General features: G+C 43.1%; 1 protein-coding gene across 1 annotated transcript in view; it reads right to left on the bottom strand.

The window, feature by feature from the left end:
* The window catches only part of LOC120065560 (chromodomain-helicase-DNA-binding protein 6-like), a 69,935-nt gene that overhangs the window by 15,713 nt on the left and 27,374 nt on the right, over window positions 1-26,848 (bottom strand). The window contains exons 11-26 of the mRNA XM_039016625.1: window positions 18,120-18,296; window positions 17,634-17,777; window positions 16,628-16,883; window positions 16,195-16,405; window positions 15,386-15,581; window positions 14,777-14,941; window positions 7,955-8,134; window positions 7,156-7,266; window positions 4,797-4,999; window positions 2,523-2,722; window positions 1,954-2,113; window positions 1,498-1,587; window positions 1,152-1,255; window positions 675-804; window positions 317-395; window positions 158-212 (exon numbers count right to left, since the gene is read on the bottom strand). Of these exons, the coding sequence (XP_038872553.1) occupies window positions 158-212; window positions 317-395; window positions 675-804; window positions 1,152-1,255; window positions 1,498-1,587; window positions 1,954-2,113; window positions 2,523-2,722; window positions 4,797-4,999; window positions 7,156-7,266; window positions 7,955-8,134; window positions 14,777-14,941; window positions 15,386-15,581; window positions 16,195-16,405; window positions 16,628-16,883; window positions 17,634-17,777; window positions 18,120-18,296 (2,461 nt within the window). The remainder of the gene's footprint in view (window positions 1-157; window positions 213-316; window positions 396-674; window positions 805-1,151; window positions 1,256-1,497; window positions 1,588-1,953; window positions 2,114-2,522; window positions 2,723-4,796; window positions 5,000-7,155; window positions 7,267-7,954; window positions 8,135-14,776; window positions 14,942-15,385; window positions 15,582-16,194; window positions 16,406-16,627; window positions 16,884-17,633; window positions 17,778-18,119; window positions 18,297-26,848) is intronic.

Raw genomic sequence — 26,848 nt, 5'->3', positions numbered from 1 at the left:
CTACCTCGTAGAATAACCCACAAGAACACTTGCAGAAAATGAACTAGGTGGAACTTGGAGTTGGCAAAACCACTAAAATCTATATGCACTCACAGATTCTCCAGTTTGTAAGGTGTTTTATGCAAAAATGAAAGTTGAAAGGTAGATGAACACTCACCTTGACCAACACTGTCATGCTTGTCCATTGCATCATTACTGGAGCTGGTTTCATCCTTTTGGAGCAAAAATAGACGATACAACATAACAACTCGACCTTTAAAGATATGAAATAATTGAATCCCATTTTCATTTAGCCGAGTCACTCGAGAGTCCATACCTTATTATCAACCTTTTCCACTCCTCCCTCCTCCAGATTGCATTCAGGATCGTCTTTCACATCATCACTTTTGCAAGCACTAAACATTAACAATCAAGATAAAGACCACAAAGTTAAATCACTTTCTCCATCACCAGACTCAGCATGACCACCCAGGATGTATTAATATATTTAGGGGAACTAGATCGAGGTATTGCTGATACATTCAATTTTGGGGCTTAAAGGCATTGATTGACATTCACATTTCTACACAGCACCTGAGATTTGGTACTGTGGATATTACTGTATGCTGTTATTTTGGGGGCAATCCTTTAAAATGAGACTTGTGCCCTACGGTAAGGCGGGGGTGGTTTCTTGCCTGTCAGTGAGGTCAGCCACCACCTCTCCTCCACTCTGCTCGGCTGAGAGCGCCGTGACGTCAGGCATGCCCACCCGCTCCAAGAAGCATAGCTCTGAGTCGGCCCGCATGGCATTGTATCGCTCATACCCTGAGGACACATAGCAAGAGCGCAGATGGTGATGATGGAAGTGGCTTTAGACTGAAATGTACTATCAATTTTAAATGTATGATCAATTAAATCAATGACCAATAACTGATATACGGTAGGCCAGTAATTACCAATCCTAATCCAATATTTACAGAGCGAGCTACAGGCTTAAAACCTGACTCAGCTAATCGACTGATCAGGACTTGGACTAGTTGATTCAGGTGTTTTAGTGCTGGAACCAAACTTGCACACCCTGAAATTCTCTCAGAACAAGGTTGATGTAAGATCCTTTGAAATTGATCAAATTAGGGCCTTGATAAGCAGGAGACCCTAGACTAAAGGATTACCGTGTTTGTGCACTCCTAAGAGGAGAGACTTATCCGCCTCTGCATCCCACCAGCCTGCTGGGATCTCGATGTAGTCAATATCAGGCAGTGCCACCTCCAGTTTACTGCACAGATTACACACACAAACAAATCAGCCATTTACTTTGGGCTGGTTTCCCGGACAAGATTGTCCTACTTCTGGATTAAAAAGCATGCTCAATGGAGAATCTGCAATGAAAGTGCTTTTGAGTACAGGAATAGGCATGATCTGTGTTCAAGGAACTAGCCCTTCATGTATCAACAAGTTCATCAGTGTATATAGTAAGTGGCATGATTAATGGGTGCCCTCATGGTGCCCACTCTGTACCTGGCATGGATGCCCTCCAGGAACTGAGCAGCAGTTTCTCCCAGGACCTCCGCCTTGAGGTAGTACAGCATCCTCACCCTCAGAAGTACCCTTGGCACAACACATAACACAACACATGGACCACTCGTTCGTCGTTCTGTTATTGGACACAGCAACTGTTTTACCAGGTGCAAAGTTTGCACCAGTTTTTTCAGGAAGAGAAAACACACAAAGCTAAAACATAAAACTTAAAAAAGGAGCAAATGCAAAATAAATCTGGCACAAAAAGTAAATCTAGCATAAAACTCCCTTGGCCTCAGCACTTGAAATCATAATTTCAAACCATCTAGATGTTGTATGTTTCTTTTCAAGCTAGACTTTGTAGATTTAGAAACCTTAGGAATCCTATTAGTCAGAGGAGAACATGACGAGGTTCACCAACAGCTGAAGGTGAATCGTGAGTAATGGGAGACTCACTTGTTGCAGTGCTGCTTGAGGTGTTTCTTGTAGCTGTCGTCCTGTAGCACTACCTCTGGGTTGCAGTTGACAAGCCAGTCTGCATGCTTCATCTCGGGCACGCTCAGCTGGTTCTTTAGCTTCTTACCCTTGCGTCCCCTGGGCACTGGGGCCGACAGGCCTGCTTGTGGAAAGGTAGGGTTTGAGAGCAATACCAAGCAATCATCTTACATCTAGCAATCATCAGTAGCACACCAGTCCACATTAAAGCACATATTTGGGGATTAGAGTTGAAGCTACGGCTACAGTTATTTGGAGTCATCAAAGCACTCAAATTAACAAAAGTTAAGGGATAGATAGAGTCGATACAAGATGCTGAGCAAGGATTCAAGCCCTCAGGGGCCATTCAGTCAGGAATCTGCTTTATAGACCACAATGAGAAACTCTGGCACTACGAGTTGCTTTTTAGACCTTGATTATTAATTTGAGTGTTGTCAACATAACTAGCCATTTTGCCAGTCCTCTTTCCTCCACACGGCCATATGAGTGAATGGCAGCTTGTTTGGAGGGGATGTAAGTGAATCTCTCACCAGAATGGTTCTGCAGGTCTTGTTTATGGCCATCCTTGGCAGGTGTGATGAGGTCCCAGATAAAGCTCTTGATCTTGTCATCGCCCATGTAGTGACGCACGCAGTAGACCAGCAGTGCCCGGCACAGCACCTCCATGTCACGCTCACCCAGTTGCCACTTGAAGCGCCCGTGGGTCAGGATGTCCTTCCAGCGACCCCAGCTGTGTGGACACACACAGAGAGATGGAGCGGGTGGCATGAGCACAGATACACCACAAAAAAGTGTCCGAGTCACCGGGATACAATAAATAAAACTGTACTCTAATGTAGCTTACTGCATTAGGCTCTCATCGAGTCCCCACCTCTCCTTGAATACCCCCAGCCAGTGCCACATAGTTGCAGCCAAACATATTGGCACCCTTGCACTTTTCTTAAAGAATTCCATATTTCTTCAAAAAAAAATATCAAAAATTGCTTACAATTTTACTTTTGAAAATAAAGACAAATGGACAAAATTACTGGCACCCCGGAGCTAGTACTTGGCTGCAGAGCCTGCGTTTTTGGCCCACTTTTAAGCAGCAAAACTGCTCTAATTCGTCAATGTTTGAGGGGTGCCCTCCACTAACCACTGTTTTCAGCTCTTGCCATAGGTTATGGATGTGATTCAGATCTGGACTCGTCGCTGGACACTCAAGAACGGTCCAGTGCTTCTTCTTGAACCATTCAAGTGTGCTTCTGATGTGTGTTTAGTTTGTTTTGTCCTGCTGGAAGACCAACCTTCAACAGAGACCCAGAGACCTATAATTTCTGGGTAACAATTAAGTACCTTACTGATTATTTTCAATTAAAATGGTCTAAAAGAAACAAAAACAATTCTCGAGCAAGAACTTTGCTAAGACTGTCTGGATGTGGTCTGAGTGGGGAGGGGAAAACTGAAAACGACCCGTTATTGGCAGAGTGGTTTGGAACCCTCTTTTCGATGGGCCAAAACTTCATCCCACCAAAACAGGCTGAAATTTCAGGTGGTCTTTTCTAACAGCTCTTACAATAAAAGAGCTGGAAAAACAGATTAAAAAACACACGAAAATCACGTTTTTGACTGCACTGGGCCTTTAAAAAAAAGTGCAGGGGTGCCAATATATTTGGCAGGGACTGTATTTGATGTATTCCACAACTAGCACACCTGATTCAACTAATGAGGGGCTTGGTGATTAGTTGACCAATTGAATCAGTTGTGCTAGTCCCGGAATATGTCAAATAAATGGTACTGGCTGGGGGTTACTCAAGGAGATGATTGGGAAACACTGGCCCACTAACTCCGCAGTAGCCAGTAACGCTTCGAACACACCGACTGCAACATTGCATCACTGCTGCATAACATTTTGCGCAGCTAGGCAACTATACTGATGCAGGTACCTTTTGCAAATGGTCGCATGCGGTTGGACACATTACATTTACATTTAAGTCATTTAGCAGACGCTCTTATTCTCTCCTCTCACATGGAGGAGAGAATCATTTTCGCAGTATCCTCAAAACCGTGTCTTTTTGACACAACTGCTGACAGCTACAGGGACATAAACACAAAAAATGCTGCTTGGAGACAAGTGTCCACGATAGTAGGATTGCCAGGTCAGTTTAGTAGTGAGCTTGTGGCTAGTTAGCGTTAGCTAGCTTTCGGCGGGGCTGGTCCCGGCCCAACAGCGCGATCAAGACCACCTTCCTCAACGTTGGTCTCATTGTTGAAAGAGCCTACTCTGCCTATCTTGACTATTTATTATTGCATTTCGCTCCAAAACTGCATTTGAGGGAAATTATATTATAGGCTCTCACAATTAATTTGAGGATGTCATCGAATAAATAATATACTTGGCAAATAAATAAATAAAAAATGTAAAGAAATGATGCAATCAAACTGTTTTTATGTAATCCCAAATTTTTACTGAATGTGTGCAAAAAAAAAATCTACATTCATATTTTGCTACTTTCTGTCAAGTCCACTCATACAATTTGATGCATACGTTCGATTTATCGAACGTATGCACCACACAGAACGCACTGCAACTGCCTCTGCAACGCAATGCTGCAAGGCAAATGCAGCGTTCCATTGGAAATGAATGTACTTCTGGTGTATCGAAACGCAATGACGCAGTCGGTGTGTTCGAAGCGTCAGAGTGCTTACTAAGGTACAATTTGAGGGTACTTAAGCCAGTGAGAGAGCACTTACATTTCACAATAATTATTACAGTATGGCACAATGAAAGTGTGACTGGGGAATGTTAGATGTGATAAAATAACCCGAATATGAGCAGGTTCTTCTCGACGCGGAAGCAGTCGGCGCGGAGGTAGCGTCTGCTCCTCTCGCTGAAGCGGCGGGTGCGACAGGGCCTCTCTTCTGAGTCGCTGTCCAGCTCAGAGAACTCCATCAGCTCGTCGTCTTCGAACGAGTTGTAGTGACGAGTCTGCTTCCTCACACGAGGCGTATCAATCACCAGGCTCTCCTGTGAGGGAGAGGGGGTGGTAGTTCATATTCTGGCTTTACTGAAGGATTTATGGACACACAGTTCATCTAGCCATACAGACATTATATGAACCCATGCACAGCACACATACTGTGTACGGATGCCAAACAAATCCATGCGCAGAAAAGTCAAGATGTAGGCCTATACATAAGTGTACAAACACTGCTAAAACCACATACTCAGGCCCCCAAAAACGTACATTACAGTTGAAGTCGGAAGATTACATACACTTAGGTTGGAGTCATTAAAACTAATTTTTCAACCACTCCATAAATTTCTTGTTAACAATCTATAGTTTTGGCGAGTCGGTTAGGACATCGACTTTGTGGATGACAAGTAATTTTTCCAACAATTGTTTACAGACAGATTATTTCACTTATCATTCACTGTATCATAATTCCAGTGGGTCAGAAGTTTACATACACTAAGTTCACTGTGCCTTTAAACAGCTTGGAAAATTCCAGAACATGATGTCATGGCTTTAGAAGCTTGTGATAGCCTAATTGACATCATTTGAGTCAATTGGAGGTGTACCTGTGGATGTATTTCAAGGCCTACCTTCAAACTCAGTGCCTCTTTGCTTGACATCATGGGAATATCAAAAGAAATCAGCCAAGACCTCAGCAAAAAAATTGTAGAGCTCCACAATTCTGGTTCATCCTTGGGAGCAATTTCCAAACGCCTGTTCATCTGTACTAACAATAGCGTGCACGTATAAACACCATGGGACCACGCAGCCGTCATACCGCTCTGGAAGGAGACGTATTCTGTCTCCTAGAGATGAATGTGCTTTGGTGCGAAAGGTGCAAATCAATATCAGAACAACAGCAAAGGACCTTGTGAAGATACTGGAGGAAACGGGTACAAAAGTATCTATATCCACAATAAAACGAGTCCTATATAAACATAACCTGAAAGACCGCTCAGCAAGGAAGAAGCCACTGCTCCAAAACCGCCATAAAAAAGCCAGACTATGGTTTGCAACTGCACATTTTGTACATTTGTACAAAGATTGTACTTTTTGGAGAAATGTCCTCTGGTCTGATGAAAAAAATAGAACTGTTTGGCCATAATGACCATCTGGAGGAAAAGGGAAAAAGAGGAAAAAGGGAGATGCTTGCAAGCTGAAGAACGGAGGTGGCAGCATCATGTTGTGAGGGTGCTTTGCTGCAGGAGGGACTGGTGCACTTCACAAAATAGAAAATGATGTGGATATATTGAAGCAACATCTCAAGACCTCAGTCTTGGACAAATGGACAATGACCCCAAGCATACTTCCAAAGTTGTGGCAAAATGGCTTAAGGACAACAAAGTCAAGGTATGGAGTCGCCATCACAAAGCCCTGACCTCATTCATATAGAAAATTTGTGGGCAGAACTAAAAAAGCGGGTGCGAGCAAGGCGGCCTACAAACCTGATTCAGTTACAACAGCTCTGTCAGGAGGAATGTGCCAACCTATTGTGGGAAGCTTGTGGAAGGATACCCAAAACATTTGACCCAAGTTAAACAATTTAAAGGAAATACACTCAATTAGTATTTGGTAGCATCTAAACTTCTGACCCACTGGGAATGTGATGAAATAAATAAAAAATGAAATAAAATAATTCTCTATTATTATTCTGACATTTCACATACTTAAAAATAAAGTGGTGATCCTAACTGACCTAAAACAGGGAATTTTTACTAGGATTAAAAGTTAGGAATTGTGAAAAACAGTTTAAATGTATTTGGCTAAGGTGTACGTAAATTTCCGACGTCAACTGTACACCCCCCCCCCCCCCCCCCCCCCCGGGCACAAAATTCATACGCAACACACACACACCACACACAGCAAGCTGTAATATACACCACACAGAATTAATTCAACTGCAGCCTCTCCTCCTCCCTCTGCTTCGCATGCTGTTTTTTCCTCTCTCATTAAAGCAACACATCTGTTCAACAGAGTGACAAGTACCAGATATTTAAACTGTTTCGCTTCCCCTTTCTTTTCTAGCCCGCATTCAGAGTGATCTGCAGGGACATGCGGGACCGGCTTTTTCTGGAGTCCCTCCAACACCATGGAGCGACTACACCCTGGTCAGGGATAACCGGTAGCCCCATAGTGCCCTTCCCTAGTTCCCCTCCCTTCCCCTTACCTTCTCTGCTTTGGAGTCAATCTCCAGCTCGGTTATTTTGGCCCATTTCTGCCAGAAGTTGGGATCGTCCAGGGAAATGTCAGTTCTGTTTCCAGAAGACACAAAGCTGGCCTGGAAATGACAAGGAAAACAAAAGCATGCACACACATCAACCTGACTGGATCTATGCGAGTAACATACACAGATATGCTGAGAAAGCTGATAAGGCGTGAAATCAGACCTTGGTTAGAGTTGCATCTCCCTTTCACCACCCACTCGGAGTGTAAAGCAGGGGAAACTGAAACTTGTGGTGACTGGCTAACATGTCCTTCTTCCGATAGTTACAGACTACCTGGATTGTGATAGTTTTAGGATGAAGGTTTAATCTATAAGGGAGGGGTAGAGTTTACCTTGGCAAAGGAAAAGCCCTTGACACTCAAACTTGAATTTCCCCATTGTAGTTGAGCACAATGTAATCAAATCTCAAACAATCACCATCCAGTAAAGTGAAAGACCAAGGTTGAAGGGTAAGGTTTATAATTGAGTTACCCTTGGCAAATGTGGAGATCTGTCAGGATGATGATGGTCAAGATATGGGTCAGAGGTTAATGGTCTGAGGTATAAGGGTTTACCTTGACAAACGTGGAGCCCTTATCCTCTGTCTGGATGGTGATGTTCTGGGTATTAGTCAGGGGTTAGAGGTCAGAGGTATAAAGGTTGGGGTTTACTTTGGCGAAGCCCTTGCCTACCGTCTTGATATTGACAGTCTGGATATTAGGGTCAGGGGTTAGAGGTCAGGGATATAAGGATCAGTGTTAACCTTGGCGAAGGTGGAGCCCTTGGCCTCTGTCTCGATGGTGATAGTTTGGGTGCGGCGCTGCAAGATCTGGTCGATGTCCTCCTCACAAAACTTGGAGCCCTCGTCCTCCTCATCCATCAGTGCGCCATACGCCCCCTTCCTCAGCAGGTCCTCCACCTCAATCTTGGTCATCTGCTGCGCCTTTAGGACACCATGCCCCCCCGTTAGTTAGGCAGCCATAGCAACAGCTCTCAGATCAGCTGGACCCAATTACAGATCAGGGATGGGGTCAATTCCATTTCAATTCAGTCATTTAACTGAACAAAACTCAAATACTCCTTAATGTTTTTCAATTACAAAAAGTGGAATAGGTTTTAAATATACTTCAGTACATTTAATTGCTAAAATTTACTTAAGTATCAAAAGTAAAAATATTAATAATTTCACATTCCTTACATTAAACAAACCAGACAGCACAATTTTCTTGTTTTTAAAATTTACGGATAGCCAGGGGCACACTCCAACACTCAGACATTATTTACAAACGAAGCATTTGTGCTTAGTGAGTCTGCCAGATAAGAGGCAGTAGGGATGACCACGGGATGTTCTCAATGTGTGTGAATTGGACCATTTCCCTGTCCTGCAAAGCATTCGAAATGTAACGAGTACTTTTGGGTGTCAGGGAAAACGTATGGAGTAAAAGTACACTACATTTAGGAATGTAGTGAAATAAAAGTTGTCAAAAATATAAATAGTAAAGTAAAGTACAGATACCCCAAAAAACTACTTCAGTATTTTAACTTTAGGGATAGGGGGCAGCATTTTCACTTTGGATGAATAGCATGCCCAGAGTGAACTGCCTCCTACTCTGTCCCAGATGCTAATATATGCATATTATTATTACTATTGGATAGAAAACACTCTGAAGTTTCTAAAACTGTTCGAACGATGTCTGTGAGTATAACAGATCTCATATGGCAGGCAAAAACCTGAGAAAAAATCCAAACAGGAAGTGGGAATTCTGAGGCTGGTCGATTTTCAACCAAGATCCTATTGAAATCACAGCGAGATATGGATGAGTTTGCACTTCCTACGGCTTCCACTAGATGTCAACAGTCTGTAGAACCTTGTCTGATGCCTCTACTGTGAAGAGGGGCCGAATGAGAGGGGAATTAGTCAAGTCTGCCATGACCTGACCATTCTTTGACCATGCGCGTTCACATGAGAGGGAGCTCTGTTCCATCGATCATCTGAAGTCAATGTAATTCTCCGGTTGGAACGTTATTCAAGATTTATGTTAAAAACGTTCTAAAGATTGATTCAATACTTCGTTTGACATGTTTCAACTGACTGTTACGGAACTTTTGGACATTTCGTCAGCTTTTAGTGAACGCGCTTCCTGATGTTGGATTTGTTTACCAAACACGCTAACAAAAATAGCTATTTGGACATAAATTATGGACATTACCGAACAAAACTAACATTTCTTGTGGAAGTGGGAGTCCTGGGAGTGCATTCCGACGAAGATCAGCAAAAGTAAGTGAAGATTTATAATGCTTTTTATGAGTTTTGTTGACTGCACAATTTGGCGGGTAACTGTATGGCTTGCTTTTGTGGCTGAACGCTGTTTTCAGATTATTGAATATTGTGTTTTGCCGTAAAGCTTTTTTTTTAAATCTGACACAGCGGTTGCATTAAGAACAAGTGTATCTTTAATCCTATGTAAAACATGTATCTTTCATCAAAGTTTATGATGAGTATTTTCTGTTATTTGACGTGGCTCTCTGCAATTTCTCCGGATATTTTGGAGGCCTTTCTGAACATGAGGTTTTTGGATATAAATATGAACTTAATCGAACAAGACATATGTATTGTGTAACATGAAGTCCTATGAGTGTCATCTGATGAAGATCATCAAAGGTTAGTGATTAATTGTATCTCTTTGGCTGGAAAAATGGCTGAATTTCTGTGAGTTGGTGGTGACCTAACATAATCATTTGTGGTGCTTTGAATTTGGCGCCCTACACTTTCACTGGCTGTTGTCATATCATCCCGTCAACGGGATTGCAGCCATAAGAAGTTGAGGCACATTTGGTTTATTTGAAAATAATTTTTTGTTCATGACGAGTTGATAAAGTATTGTCGAAAGTACGTAGGCAATATTATTTACTGTGTCGATAGCAGAGTAGGCTAGTGTACAATAACGTAATTTAATGTGCTCGTATTATTTATTTAACGGATTAATTAAATTGTAAATGAGAATACACACGTGGTGCTATAGGATATAAATATTTTACATTGTAATACATTACCCCTACATGCCATTGGGTGATGGAGCTATGGGTTTATTTTTCCACTGTCACTAGGCCGACACATTCACACTCAAACTGAATCGGGGATGCATAAATACTTTTCACTGAAGGGAAACGCGGTACAACATGCAACTTCGATCGAAGACCTAAAATCATGCCTGACAAAATCACAACGGTATCCTAATATAGTGTGGATACAGTTGTAGCCTATTCTACAACAATGTAACTATGTGCTAGTATTATTTATATAATTGATCAATTAAATTGTAAATGTGGAAGGGTACGCTACTTCATTCAATGATCACGGTATTGTACAAGGTAGATCCAGGAGTAGTCTATAGTCCTCAATAATAATGAAATTGAATGTGCTATAGTATCATTTATTTAATTGATGAATACAATTGTAAATAGGGATGGGTAGGCTACTTCATTCAGTGAATACTCAATGTATTGCTATCTCTGGGAGTATGCTAATGACAGATTTTCAGCTGTTGAACTATGGCAATGTCGAACTAAATCTCTTTCTTTTAGTCAAGATGTGATGAGCCAGAGCAACCAATCAGCTTCACTGCAGCTGCTCAATCCACCACCCCCTTACTCCCTCCACAAGTAACTACATCCTCTTCTCCTGTTCAACTACTTTGCCACCACACTAACAATGACTGTACACATACCCCTGTGCCCATCTCAGTGCAACATGATCCATCTAAGGCCTCAACTGGATGTCTAAGACATGAGAAATGCAAGCAAGATGCTATAGTAGTGTGTGTATGGATGGCGTTCCAAGTAAAGACATGAGAAGATGGCAAAGGAGATGAGTGAGAGCATACAGTATGAAAATAAAGACCCCATGGGATCTAAAATGTGGGGTGCCTCGTGTCTCCTTTTTCTCCATTTGAGGATACTACAGTCACCCCTGGTGGAGGCACTTGGAACACTGCAATTTAAGTCTGGGCAGAGGTTGACAAAAACCTTCAAAGGTGGTGGTTCTATGTTGCGTGTCATCTTGAATACCAGGCAGATGTTTGAGTACAGAATGAAATGGTGTAAACTTAACAGACTGAACTTGTTGAGTACACTCTTTGAGAAAGGGGTTCCAACAGGGTTCTTTGGCTGTCACCAAAGGAGAACACTTTTTGGTTCCTCCTAGACACAGAAGGGGTTCTACCTGAAACCAAAAAGGGTTCTCCTATGGGGACAGCGGAAGAATCGTGTTAATTTGTAGATAGTACCTTTATATCTAAGTGTAGGCCTATATTGCAGTGGTGGTTCCATGGTTTTCTGTAAAAAATCTAATTCAGTGGTGGTGAGTTAAGATAGTATTTCTGATTATGACACATCCGCACTTTTAGCACACATTTGCAAGCAGGCAAAGTAACCTGTGTGTGCGGAGGCATATGTGATCACTCAAGTGGGCTCCCGAGTGGCGCAGCGGTCTAAGGCACTCCATCTCAATGCTAGAGGCGTCACTACAGACCCTGGTTCCTTTCCAGGCTGCATCACAACCGGCCGTGATTGGGAGTCCCAAAGGGCAGCGCACAATTGGCCCAGCGTCGTCCGGGTTAGGGTTTGGACGGGGTAGGTCGTCATTGCAAATCTTAACTGACTTGCATAGTTAAAAGTTCAGTTAAAAAAAATGTTTTAAACATGCAAACGAAAGATAATGTGTCTAACATGCACCGTTATGCAATTATTAGGAGACTAGATGCACATAGCTAATCCTGGCTACCAAAGTTCTAGCATTAATTTACTGAGGCAAGCAGATCAGAGATGTCAAGGTGGTACCCAAGCATATGCCATGTGTATATGGGACACACACACACTTGAGGTTTTATTTTGCCTCCCAGGTATTTGCATTAAATGTATATAATTACTGTCGCTAGGGGGACTGTGACATTAGTGAGATCTTTGACATTTCTTCATTCTTGGAGAACGACTAGTTCTGAAAACGAACGTTTATGTCTCAATTTTACCTATAATTCAGGTATGTAATGTGCAAAAGTGCAATATGACTCAAAATATTGAGGTAACATGCTTAATTACATAGTCCATGAGTTTGATGATGTTTAAAGGCAATTGAAGGGAGTTTTAACCGACTGAAAAACTGCTTGGCATTTTCCCCATTGTAAGTAATGGAGTTTGGCTAGGTTGATAACGGTTTACATGAAAGGGATTAACATGGCGTCCGAACTTTATGTACTATTTTCAACGTAGGCGTTATCTACATTAGGCGAACAGAGGCCCATTCTCAGCAACCATCTCTCCTGTGTTCCAATGGCACGTTGTGTTAGATAATCTAAGTTTATCATTTTAAAAGGCTAATTGATCATTACAAAAACCCTTTCCAGAGCGCGCACTGATGCTGTAACTAGCAAATGTGTTGTCTTTTCTGCATTCTGTATTAGAACGATGAGCTGAGCCTTGGATACAACCAGTATTGCACCAAATGGGCATCACTCTTTTGCATACAACCCCCCCCCAAACTTCTCATCGGATCTACACGAAGCACGTAGGTCATTAATTTCGGATTCAAAATACGTGACCTACATGATTCGTGTTGATCCGAAGAGATAAGTTTGGGGGGGGGGGGGGGGGGGGGGTGTTGTATGCAAACGAGTGATGCCCGTTTGGCGCAATACTGGCTGTATACAAGGCTCTGCCAAACGTTCAAATAACAGAATGCAGCATGTGACTGAAGAGAGAAAAGATTAGTTTGCATCCCTGTTTGTTACGTTACAGCCTTATTCTAAATTATATTTTCCTCAACAATCTACACACAATACCCCATAATGTCAAAGCGAACAGGTTTAGATTTTTTTGCAAATGTATAAAGACAAATACCTTATTTACATAAGTATTCAGACCCTTTGCTATACGCCTCGAAATTGAGCTCAGGTGCATCCTGTTTTCATTAACCATCCTTGAGATGTTTCTACAACTTCATTGGAGTCCACTTGTGGTAAATTCAATTGATTGGACATGATTTGGAAAGGCACACACCTGTCTATACAAGGTCCCACAGTTGACTACGCATGTCAGAGCAAAAATCAAGCCATGAGGTTGAAGGAGCTCCGAGACAGGATTGTGTCGAGGCACAGATCTGGGGAAGGGTACCAAAACATTTCTGCAGCATTGACGGTCCCCAAGAACACAGTGGCCTCCATCCTTCTTAAAATGGAAGGAGTTTGGAACCACCAAGACTCTTCCTAGAGCTGGCCGCCCGGCCAAACTGAGCAATCGGGGGAGAAGGGCCTTGGTCAGGGAGGTGACCGAGAAACCGATGGTCACTCTGGCAGAGCTCCAGAGTTTCTCTGTGGAGATGGGAGAACCTTCCAGAAGGACAACAATGTCTGCAGCACTCCACCAATCAGGCCTTTATGGTGGAGTGGCCAGACGGAAGCAGCTCCTCTGTAAAAGGCACATGACAGCCCGCTTGGAGTTTTCCAAAAGGCACCTAAAGAGACACAGACCATGAGAAACAAGATTCTCTGGTCTGATGAAACCAAGCTTCAACTCTTTGGCCTGAATGCCAAGCGTCACATCTGGAGGAAACCTGGCACCATCTCAGGTGCCAGGATGGTGATTGCAACATCATGCTTTGAGGATGTTTGTCAGTGGCAGGGACTGGGAGACTAGTCAGGATCAAGGGAAAGATGAATGGAGCAAAGTACAGAGAGATCATTGATGAAAACCAACTCGGGACCTCAGACTAGGGCGAAGGGTCATCTTCCAACAGGACAACGACCCTAAGCACACAGTCAAGACAACGCAGGAGTGGCTTCGGGACAAGTCTCGGAATGGTCTTGAGTGGCCCAGCCAGAGTCCGGACTTGAACCAGATCGAACATCTCTGGAGAGACTTGAAAATAGCTGTGCAGCGACGCCCCCATCCAACCTGACAGAGCTTGAGAGGAGCTGTAGTGAAGAATGGGAGAAACTCCCCAAATACAGGTGTGCCAAACTTGTAGCGTCATACCCAAGAAGACTCAAGGCTGTAATCACTGTCAAAAGGTAGTTTAACAAAGTACCGAGTACTTATTTAAATGTGATATTTCGGTGACATTTTTTATACATTTGCAGGAGTTTCTAAAAACCTGTTTTTGCTTTGTCATGTAGATTGATGAGGGGAAAAAAATGTATCAATTTTAGAATAAGGCTGTAACGTAACAAAATGTGGAAAAAGTAAATGCAATGTACGTGAATTTGTCGCAATACTTTTTTTTGGTCCCCTAATTTGGGGGGACTATGTACAAAAAGTTCTGTAATTTCTCAACGGTTCACCCTCAAATTAAAAAATGTATCATTTTAAATCCGACGTGCTGGAGTACAGGGCCAAAGCAACAACAAAAGATGTCTCGCTGTCCCAATACTTTTGGAGCTCACTGTATACAAAGAAAATCCAGAAATCATCTTTCATTGTATAACCTAGTCCTAGATCTGTTTGTGCTGGCATGACGATGGGACAATGACAATAGGAGTTGGCAAAACAGCACAAACAGATATGGGACCAGGCGATCATAGCAGTCACTCACCCCATTGAGGCTGCCCTTTCGATTAATGTCCTGCAGCACAGCCTTGTCTAGCCCCAGCTTCAGACTGGCTTTATCAAACATCTCCCTCTCATAGGAGTTCCTGGTGATCAGCCTGTACACTTTCACTGCTTTACTCTGGCCGATGCGGTGGCAGCGAGCTTGGGCCTGGCAGGGACACAAACGGTGGCAGTTTCACACACACGGCTTGAAACAGTTATTTCACACGGGCATTCAAAGTTTCAAGTTTTAATGTCACGTGCACAAGTACAGTGAAATGCCTTTCTTGCAAGCACTAAATCCAACAACGCAGTAATCAATATCAATGTAGTACAAAAAAAACATTTCACACTGCATGCCCACATGAAATAGCTATTATACCACTTCATACAGTATGAAATTGTATCCAAAGCGACGTACGTATGTGCATACACATACAGTGGTGTCCCCAGAGGGAATCAATCCTGACATTGCAAGCGCCATGCACTATCAACTGAGCCACACAGGACAACATGAAAGCATGAAATCAGGAAATGAGTATAACACTTCTTAGTCCAGGACTAGGTTTAAGTCAAGGTCCGGAAAGTGGTGCTGAACTTTGTGTTGACTAACCTGTAGGTCGTTCTGGGGGTTCCAGTCCGAGTCGAAGATGATGCAGGTGTCTGCAGCGGTCAGGTTGATGCCCAGGCCCCCAGCACGGGTACACAACAGGAACACAAAGCGGTCCGAGTCCACCTTACAGAACCTGTCGATCGCTGCCTGGCGCAGGTTACCCCGCACTCTGCCGTCGATGCGCTCATAGGTGTACCTAGAACCACACATATAACGTATGAACATACTGTAGCAACCTCAACCGAACGACCTCGTCAAGAGGTTCGGATCTCTTGGCGTAACAGTGAAGGTGTTGGGCTGACAGTCGCAGGTTTGAGTACTGGTCGGGCTACCCCCGAATTCGCTACAATACATATTATGTATTCAAACATATTCATTCATACTGTGTTTTCATTTAGATTTTTTTGTTGTTGCGATATTCATATTGTATCTCCAATTAAAATGCTTGGTCACCTCTTACACTGTATATTCCACTTAATAAATATAAAATCCCCTATGGATCATAGATATCCTGTAAAAATGTGTGTCTAACACAGATTTATCATTATGTCATAAAGTGACAGCCATTAATATTGTTATACACATGCGCCTTTCCTCTTGTTCTTGGAACTGTCCAGCAAAATCATATATTTTTCCCTACTTGATAAACTCAACACAATTGCAGTCTTGGTCCGACTCTTTTTTTAGACTAGAGCAGAGGGTGAGGGGGATTGTGATGCGCGCACACAGAGCAGAGCTTGAGCCCAGTCCAGCAGCCCCAGACCCATCCCCAGCCACGCTCTCAACTCTATCCTCAGCCCCAACCTAACCTCCTCTGGATGAGGTAGTCCTCCAGGATGTCCAGGCAGCGCACCATCTGGGAGAAGACCAGCACCTTGTGGCCGCCAGCAATCAGCTTCGGCAGCAGCTTGTCAATAAGCACCAGCTTCCCCGCCGCCTGAATCATGGCCTGGAGCTGGAAGTCCCAAGCATCAGGGCTGTGCGTTTTCCTGAAGCTATCCAGGATCTTCTCCTCCGCACCTGGACATGTCCAGAGAAGATAAGGGAGAAAAAAGGTCTACTTAAAATGCATTGTAGAGAGCCTTGTGAAGGTCAGAGAAAAATCGGTATGAAGCCATTTCCATAAAGTCAGGATGGAATTAAACTGAGTCCATATATAAAGGACTCTACAGGGCTATGGATGCTAGAAGGAATACAGGTCAGGTGTTAACAGATTCGTTCAGCCGTCGACTCATTTTATACCTTTGATCAGGTACGGGTGGTTGCAACACTTGCGCAGCTCCATCATGGTGTTGATGAGGTTGGGCATGTTGTGCTGGTTGGCCCCCTTGGCCAGGAAGGTGAAGTTCTTCTCCAGGATGGCCCGGTAGTACTTCTTCTGCATGTTGGTGAGCTCCACCTCGATGATGGTCTCCTCCTTGGGCGCCAGGTTCTTCTCCACGTCATCCTTCAGCCGCCGCAGCATCATGGGCTTCAGGATGGCCTGAAGCTTCTTCACCTGGAGGAAGAGGAGAGCAGGGTTGGTGTGAATTCCATTTCCAATTCAGTCAATTCTGGATGTACATAAAATTGACTGAATTAAATTAAAATTGACCCCGACCCTGGGGGAAGAGGACAGAGGTGGTCAGGATCTGATGGTCTACAGTAATGAGACTTAGCAATATGTGAAGTTTAGACTCAGACAAAACAATTGTTTGTTTAGTCTGGGCTGGACAACCAAGCGGCAAGTAGCCTAGCAGTTAAGAGCGTTGGGCCAGTAACCGAAAGGTTGCCGGTTCAAATTCCAGAGCCAACTAGGTGAAAAATCTGTCGATATGCCCTTGAGCAAGGCACTTATCCAAAAGGACTTACAGGAGCAATTAAGGTTAAGGCAGTCTGCTAAATTATTAGAATGAATGTATAAAATTGCCGTAGACACAACAATAACTTACAGTGGCGCTACTCATAACAATATGTTTAAATTATCTGCAGAAGCAACAATTTGATAACACGGATTCAAAAACTGCTTGATGATGTAAAGTGCAGACTTTCTGTTTTGTTCAGTAGCATTTTAGCTGTCATTAAGTGTATGATACCATGCTTAAAAGGAAATTGCTGAGGGGTATCTACGAGAAAGAATCAACATTCCCATAGATTCCTGTATATTCCCATGGCAAGTTTCCTATACATTCCTGTAAATTCCCAAGGAAAGTTACCAACTTTTCCCCACAGTTTTCCCACCCTAAAAGAGTACCCCTGAGAAAATCACCTGTTCCTCAGTCTTCAGATCTCCAAACTCCTCCAAGAAGAGGCTCTCTGAGGGGAACTGTAGGGGCTCCAGGAAGTTGAGCAGACTAAAGAGCTCCTCCACTGAGTTCTGCAGGGGGGTGCCTGTCAGGAGGACCTTGTGTTCCTACAGGAGTTAGGTTTTATAGTTTTTTTTCATGATACTCAAAGACAACGCAAAGACAACGCAAAGACAACGCAAAGACAACGCAAAGACAACGCAAAGACAACTCAAAGACAACTCAAAGACAACTCAAAGACAACTCAAAGACAACTCAAAGACAACTCAAAGACAACATCCAACTCAGAGATCCTACTCTGGCTGATTAAATTTTTTATTTTTCTGCTGTACTTCCCTCTTGACCAAGGGGGGGCATCCATGCTACTATCAGCCTTGGCTGGTGCTGAACTGAATTGACTACAAAGAACAATGCAGATGGTCAAGAGAGTTAGCTAGCTACCCCCTCACCAGGTTCATGAGCTTGAGGCCCTCCAGGAGTTTACAGTTGCGGTTCTTGAGGCGGTGGGCCTCATCGATGACCACGCAGCGCCAGTGGATCTTCTTCAGCTCCGGGCAGTCGGCCATAATCATCTCAAAGGTGGTGATCACTCCGTGGAACTTGTACCCGCCCAACACTACATTTCCCTATACACAGAGAAAGACAAAAGGAGGAAGAAAAGGAAAGATTGGGGGGGAAAACATTATTTTTTTTCAGAGCAATTATTTAAACACTGCTTTAAAACCGATGAAATCCGTGAATTTGTCCTCCAGGAAAGCAGAAGCAAGAACAGTTCTGGCCCTAAATAAGTGAAATAGTACCATGGTAAAATCAAGACAATTGCAGTGGCAACACATTGCGGTCCTCCCTGATCAAATAACCAAATGCATAATATTCGTCATTCCGATGTGCATTCCATAATGCCAGGCGTTCTTCTGTGAAGTTGTTCCATCTTGTAAAGCTAGAATCAAACCTGCAATTGTGTTTGCTGCCACACGGCACTCTGTGTCCCCTTCACCACAGCAAAACATTCAGGTAAGATTTATTCGGGCCTGAGCTGGAAGTGGGTCACGGACATTGCTCATCCATTAAAGCTCTCCTCCATCACTTCAAACACCTTACCTGGAGACTACTTCCTTAACATGAGTTCGTTAAAAGCGCTCGAGAGGCATGGAGTGCAGATATTGTCAGTACCATGGAAACACATTTATCGAGATACTAGTAAGCAAGGTTCTGCTACGCTCGCTAATCAGGGTGGAAAATTCACTTTTTGGTCCTCCAGCCACTGTGGCAGGCAGATATATATATATTTTTTTTAAATCAATCTATTTTTGCGACATAATTACACCTCCCAAAAAACAAATACGGATGAGCATGCTTTGTTTTCTAAAACAAGAAGTCATTGCTTAATTTCATTTCATTTTTGTGACCTGCGTCTTTTAACCACTGTATGTTAAAATAAATAATTTAGATACAGTAGTAAAAACAGAAATAGTTCTACAACTGAACATCAAGAATCAACAAAATGCCTAGCCTGACACAAAAGTCTGATTTATTATAGTTCAGGGCTCTACTCTGACATTTTTTTTTTTTTTACAAGGATTACAAGTAGAAATGAAGCACACAAATAAGGAGAATAATTGAAGTATGAGTGTTTAAATGATAATAAATGACTCAAAGTTAATGAATATATGTTTTTAGGAGTGATCCGTGCTCAAATCAAGCACAATCATTAGGTGAGAATTTTGCGGTTGACCCTTTAAGGTACGGGCCATTACTGTGGTAACTTGGGCACTCGCTGGTCTATGATGAAGAACATCTCCAACTGTGATGTCTTCCTAGCAGCAGACAGTTGCAGCAAACTCAAACGAACATTGAAAAACAACCTAGCTTGTGAATACAATTATACAACTGGCCAAGAAACACAAGGACAAAGTCCCACTATAGTTGCCTTCATTGTCAATTTGACCAGCGGCGACCCATCATTCAGGGCACACCTGTTTAGCTAAAACATTTTTAAAATACACTGCTCAAAAAAATTAAGGGAACACTAAAATAACACATCCTAGATCTGAATGAATGAAATATTCTTATTAAATACTTTTTTCTTTACATAGTTGAATGTGCTGACAACAAAATCACACAAAAATGATCAACGGAAATCAAATTTATCAACCCATGGAGGTCTGGATTTGGAGTCACACTCAAAATTAAAGTGGAAAACCACACTACAGGCTGATCCAACTTTGATGTAATGTCCTTAAAACAAGTCAAAATGAGGCTCAGTAGTGTGTGTGGCCTCCACGTGCCTGTATGACCTCCCTACAACGCCTGGGCATGCTCCTGATGAGGTGGCGGATGGTCTCCTGAGGGATCTCCTCCCAGACCTGGACTAAAGCATCCGCCAACTCCTGGACAGTCTGTGGTGCAACGTGGCGTTGGTGGATGGAGCGAGACATGATGTCCCAGATGTGCTCAATTGGATTCAGGTCTGGGGAACGGGCGGGCATGTCCATAGCATCATTGCCTTCCTCTTGCAGGAACTGCTGACACACTCCAGCCACATGAGGTCTAGCATTGTCTTGCATTAGGAGGAACCCAGGGCCAACCGCACCAGCATATGGTCTCACAAGGGGTCTGAGGATCTCATCTCGGTACCTAATGGCAGTCAGGCTACCTCTGGCGAGCACATGGAGGGCTGTGCGGCCCCCCAAAGAAATGCCACCCCACACCATGACTGACCCACCGCCAAACCGGTCATGCTGGAGGATGTTGCAGGCAGCAGAACGTTCTCCACGGCGTCTCCAGACTCTGTCACGTCTGTCACATGTGCTCATGTGCTCAGTGTGAACCTGCTTTCATCAGTGAAGAGCACAGGGCGCCAGTGGCGAATTTGCCAATCTTGGTGTTCTCTGGCAAATGCCAAACGTCCTGCACGGTGTTGGGCTGTAAGCACAACCCCCACCTGTGGACGTCGGGCCCTCATACCACCCTCATGGAGTCTGTTTCTGACCGTTTGAGCAGACACATGCACATGTGGCCTGCTGGAGGTCATTTTGCAGGGCTCTGGCAGTGCTCCACCTGCTCCTCCTTGCACAAAGGCGGAGGTAGCGGTCCTGCTGCTGGGTTGTTGCCCTCCTACGGCCTCCTCCACGTCTCCTGATGTACTGGCCTGTCTCCTGGTAGCGCCTCCATGCTCTGGACACTACGCTGACAGACACAGCAAATCTTCTTGCCACAGCTCGCATTGATGTGCCATCCTGGATGAGCTGCACTACCTGAGCCACTTGTGTGGGTTGTAGACTCCGTCTCACTAGAGTGAAAGCACCGCCAGCATTCAAAAGTGACCAAAACATCAGCCAGGAAGCATAGGAACTGAGAAGTGGTCTGTGGTCACCACCTGCAGAACCACTCCTTTATTGGGGGTGTCATGCTAATTGCCTATAATTTCCACCTTTTGTCTATTCCATTTGCACAACAGCATGTGAAATTTATTGTCAATCAGTGTTGCTTCCTAAGTGGACAGTTTGATTTCACAGAAGTGTGATTGACTTGGAGTTACATTGTGTTGTTTAAGTGTTCCCTTTATTTTTTTGAGCAGTGTATATAGATATTTTTTTAAATATACAAATAGCCTGTTTTCCATGTTATTCTGGCATTAATTCGTGTCACATATGTTTGCAAACAATGTAGTTAAAAATGTAATCCTTAATAATGAAGCCACATACAAACATCGTCTCTGAGTAAGGCAGCTCCAAAAAGCAGGTGTTTCAGCCGAGCTCAGTGCTTCTGTCACTCATTGGGACACTACATCACTGTAGAATCTATAGGGAGAGCTAAGCAGTTCAAGGCCCTTTGGGTGCTGCCATAGATTTACAGTAGAAATGCCCGTCCAAGAAGGCTCAAGGTCATTGGCCACAGATAAAATGACGTCAAATCACGTTATATCTACCGTAGCTTTGATTGTACTGAGCATGTCAACATCATACTTTCAAAATCTTAGCTAGCTAGACAAGCAGCCATCATCACAAATCATTAGGGTTGGAAAGGGTCGGAAATTTTCCATGGAGAGTTAAGCCCGGGAATTTTGCTTAAATTCATCAAAAAAAGTTAGCAAATAACAGTGGAGCACCCCCTTATCCACACCGAAGGGACAGTAGTGGAGAAGGTGGAATGTTTTAAGTTCCTGGGCGTACACATCACAGACAAGTTGAAATCGTCCACCCACACAGACAGTGTGGTGAAGAAGGCGCAACAGCGCCTCTTCAACCTCAGGAGGCTGAAGAAATTTGGCTTGTCACCCAAAACACTGACAAACCTTTACAGATGCACAATCAAGAGAATCCTGTCAGGCTGTATCACAGCCTGATACGGCAACTGCAACGCAAGGCTCTCTAGAGGGTGGTGCGGTCTGCACAACGCATCACCGAGGGCAAACTACCTGCCCTCCATTACACCTCGAGATTGAGAAACAGCTTCTATCTCAAGGCCATCAGACTGCTAAACAGCAATCACTAACTCAGAGGCTGCTGCCTACATTGAGACTGAAATCACTGGACACTAATACATGGATCACTAGTCACTTTAAACAATGCCACTCTAAATAATGCCACTTTAATAAAAGGTCTACATATCTTACATTACTCATATCACATATAAATACTGTATTGAGACCCAATCACTGGACACTTTAATAAATGGATCACTAGTGACTTTAAACAATGCCACTTTAATAATGTTTACATATCTTACATTACTCATATCAATCACATGTATATCCTGTATTTTATACCATCTACTGCACCTTGCTTATGCCGCTCAGCCATCGCTCATCCATATACTTATATGTACATATTCTCATTCACCCCTTTAGATTTATGTGTATTAGGTCGTTGTTGGGAATTGTTAGATATTACTGCACTGTTGGAACTAGAAGCACAAGCATTTTGCTACACTCGCATTAACATCTGCTAACCATGTGTATGTGACAAATAAAACTTGATTTGAACCTTTTTGTGGGATACACATAAGGCAATTATAGGTCTTGTGGCATATTTTGGTTAAACTATCCCTAATTCAGTGGAATTGCAACCCTCTGCATGCACAGTGCATTCTTCCATCACATGTGCAGTGCACTCTTCCATCACATGTACAGCTAATTCTCAAGATATTGCACACTAATGAGATGCTATTGAGCCTACACTACTACACGGTCCGAGCCAAGGACTACATGCCTTCTGGTAAGTTTTGATTACAATACTGGGTGGGGTGAATATATTTTATATGACATGCATGATTTTTGTTAACTAGTAAATAGTAGCCTACAGCAAAGTGTGTTTAAAATCATTCTAATTTGTTAATTTCTGCTAGTTCGTTTTTGCTACCATGTGGGTTTTAGCTTGATTGAGCCTGCTGTTTCCATACATGTTTCATTTTAAAACATTTATATTACAAAGGAATTGCTTAATCTAACTGCTTAACTATTTATCTGTACATGGAACTGTATTTGGGTAAAAAAAAAAAATATGTATTCTAATCTTTATAGGAAAATGCCACGGGCACTATCTGATGTGTGGAGACATTTCACTGCAGCTAATGTAGAAGGAAAAGCTGTGTACATTTTCAAATACTGTGCCAAATCATATGTGAAGAATACAACAAAGATGCTGAATCTGGCCAAGTGCATAAAGTTCCCTCAGCGCTCACAACGAGCAACCTGACAAGTTCCTCTACTTCTATCTGAGGTGAAAATTATGAATCAGACACCTTATCGATAGCAACAGCTCATGGTCCTCCTGGAATCAGAAGGTATTTTGACTCAATGGAGGAACGTAGTCAGAGAAATGCTGATGAATGTCTTGCTCGAGCTGTGTATGCAACTGGTTCACCTCTGATGCTCACAGGCAATGTGTATTGGAAGAGACTTCTGAATGTTCTTCGCCCATCATACACCCCTCCAACTAGACATGCTTTATCTACTAATTTGCTGGATGCAGAGTTCAACAAAGTTCAAGTGAAGGTCAAGTAAATCATAGAGAAAGCAGACTATTGCAATCATCTCTGATGGGTGGTCGAATGTTCATGGGCAAGGAAAAATTAACTACATCATCTCCAACCCTCAACCAGTATTCTACAAGAGCACAGACACGGGACAGACACACCAGTCTCTACATTGATGACTGCCTTCAACTCATCTGCAATGACCTTGGACCACAGAAGGTATTTGCACTGCTGACAGACAACGCTGCGAACATGACGACTGCTTGGTCTAAAAGTGGAGGAGTCCTACCCTCACATCACACTCATTGGCTGTGCTGCTCATGCATTGAATCTGCTCCTCAAGGACATCATGGCACTGAAAACAATGGATACAATCTACAAGAGAGCCAAGGAAATGGTTAGGTATGTGAAAGGTCATGAAGGTATAGCAGCAAAGTGAGAAGAATAAGAGCATCACATTGAATCTGCCCAGCAACACCCATTGGGGATGGTGTTGTCATCATGTTTGACAGTCTCCTGGAGGGAAAGGAGTCTCTCCAAGAAACGGCCATATCAGTGTCTGCCGATATGGACAGCCCCATCAAGAGGATCCTCCTGGATGATGTATTTTGGGAGAGTGGTAAGCAGCCTGAAACCTATAGCAGTAGCCATTGCCCAGATTGAGGGAGACAATGTCATCCTGTCTGATTTTCAGACTCTGCTTGCAGATGTAAGAGAAGAAATTGTTAGATTACTTGTTAGATATTATTGCACAGTCGGAACTAAAAATACAAGCATTTCGCTACACTCGCATCAACATCTGCTAACCATGTGTATGTGACCAATAAAATTAGATTTGAAATCTGTACTGCCCTGCCTACTTCACTGTTGCTCCAAGCAGGGGAAACAGCAGTTCTGAAATACATCAAAAAGTGTGAAGACTTCTGCGTGAAGCCCATACTGGCAAGAGCAACCCGTCTGGTTCAGAGATCAACAAGGCCTATGGTGTCATCAATACCGTGTCTCGCCACCTTTGCCTGGATGAGGGCAAGGTTCTCGGCAGTCTGGCGAAGTACACTTCCAAGCAAGGGCTTTGGGATGGAGATGCAATATGGCAGTCGTGCCAACATATCTCATCAGCCACCTGGTGGAAGGGACTTTGTGGATCTGAGGCTCTTTCCCCGGTTGCCTCCATCATCCTCCAAATCCCACCAACATCACCCGCCTCAGAGCTCAACTGGTCCTTGTTTGGGAACACACACACACACACACCAAAGCATGCAACAGGCTGACCAATACAAGGGTTGAAAAATTGGTGGCCATCCAGGCACATTTGAGCCTGACAATCCTCAACGAGGTCGGAAAGTGACAGTGAAGATGAGGCCTCAAAGGCTGATGTTCAAGAGGTGGACATTGAGGTGGTCCAGGGAGAAGACATGGAAGCCTGAGAGAAAGACAACCTAAACCTTAGTTTCTAGACTATCATTTTACAGATAGATAGATGTATGTTGAAAATGTTTTTGGGAGATGTGATGGATCATTGGGGATCATTCAATATACCCTTTTGTTGTTCAGTGAAATCATCCCATGTGAAGAGTCAACTCATTTAAAGTTCAATTCGTAACTAAATAGTTGATTTTATTTCTATTGGAAGGATTTATAATTTGCAATTATGTCTACTTATGATAAGGTAAAAGGTTTATGTCTCCATATGATATGGTAAACATATCCAATGCAACAAAAATCTACATTTAAAAGGTATTAATATTAATTGCATATATTCCCGTTAATTCCCACGGAAAGTTTCCACCTCTGAATAATCCCCAAAATGTGCAACCCTACAATTCATGTCGACAATCTACTAGAAAATAATTTTCAATCCTTGTCATATGAAGAGAAATTATAGATCAAACGTGTTCGTCGGCCATTGGAAATGAACATTACACAACAAGACGAATGAGTGGTATGGAAGGAATCAGTTACTAACTGCGAGAGTTGCAAAGCAGTCAATATTTGACTTCCCCTGACTGCTATTCGGTAGAGAGGGTGTGTGGTCCAAGTCTGGGTTTAAACCCCTAGTCGATTTCCGCAGCCCCACGGGAATCTACTTGGCATAATAAAAAAATCCACCAGTTTAAGCTAGAGATATGTATTTGTATTTTTTCTTGCATTGGATGCTTCTCAATCTACCGCATTAGCCAATGCCGCACTTGCGCATCTGCGGTGAAAGGTGGCAGAGCTAGGAGCGGTGTTTGTCAGACCATGAGACATCCCGGAAAATCGGTCTTCTCACAAACTTCTTTAGTGTCTGAACATTGGCCCACAAACCAAAGATGAGACTCTCATAAACAAGATGGTGTTCTCCGTTTTGTGCTACGACCCCCACAAGCGTCTTGGGACTCGTTTGAAGTCAGTACAGCCGATCTGTAGCGTCCGAACAGTTTGGGCTATACAGTAATATGACACCTCTGCAGAAAGGTAAGTCTTGCACGAACAAGTTGGTTGTTTTGCTCTAGGACGCCCACAAGCCTGAAGGTCCCTGTATCAGTTTAAAAAATGAACAGAAGTACAGCGCATTTGGAAAGTATTCAGACCCCTCGACTTTTCCCACATTTTGTTTAGAGCGTTAGAGCGGTGGACTAGTAACCGAAAGGTTGCCAGATTGAATCCCCGAGCTGACAAAGTAAAAATCTGTCATTCTGCCCCTGAACAAGGAAGTCAACCCACTGTTCCTAGGCTGTCATTGAAAATAAGAATTTGTTCTTAACTGACTTGCCTAGTTAAATAAAGGTAAAATAAAAATTACATTCTAAAATGGATTAAATACATTTTCCCCCCCTCAATCTACACAAAATACCCCTTAACGACAATTCAGACCCTTTGCTATGAGACTCAAAACTGAGCTCAGGTGCCTCCTGTTTCCATTGATCATCCTTGAGATGTTTCTACAACTGGTGTGCCAAGCTTGTAGCGGCATACCCAAGACTCGAGGCAGTAATCGCAGCCAAAGGTGCTTCAACAAAGTACCGAGTAAAGGGTCTGAGTACTTATGTAAATGTGATATTTATGTTTATTTCTAATACATTTGCATGTTTTATTTTTATTAAATGTTTTTGCTTTGTCATTGTGGGGTATTGTGGGTAGAACTGATGAGAGGGGGAAACATTTTTTTTTAAATGGTCCATTCTAGAATAAGGCTGTAACGTAACAAAATGTACAA

This window comes from Salvelinus namaycush, chromosome 20, assembly GCF_016432855.1.
Source record: "Salvelinus namaycush isolate Seneca chromosome 20, SaNama_1.0, whole genome shotgun sequence".
NCBI lineage: Eukaryota > Metazoa > Chordata > Actinopteri > Salmoniformes > Salmonidae > Salvelinus > Salvelinus namaycush.
Note: the sequence above shows the minus strand (reverse complement) of the source record. Positions and strands in the feature narration are given on the sequence as shown.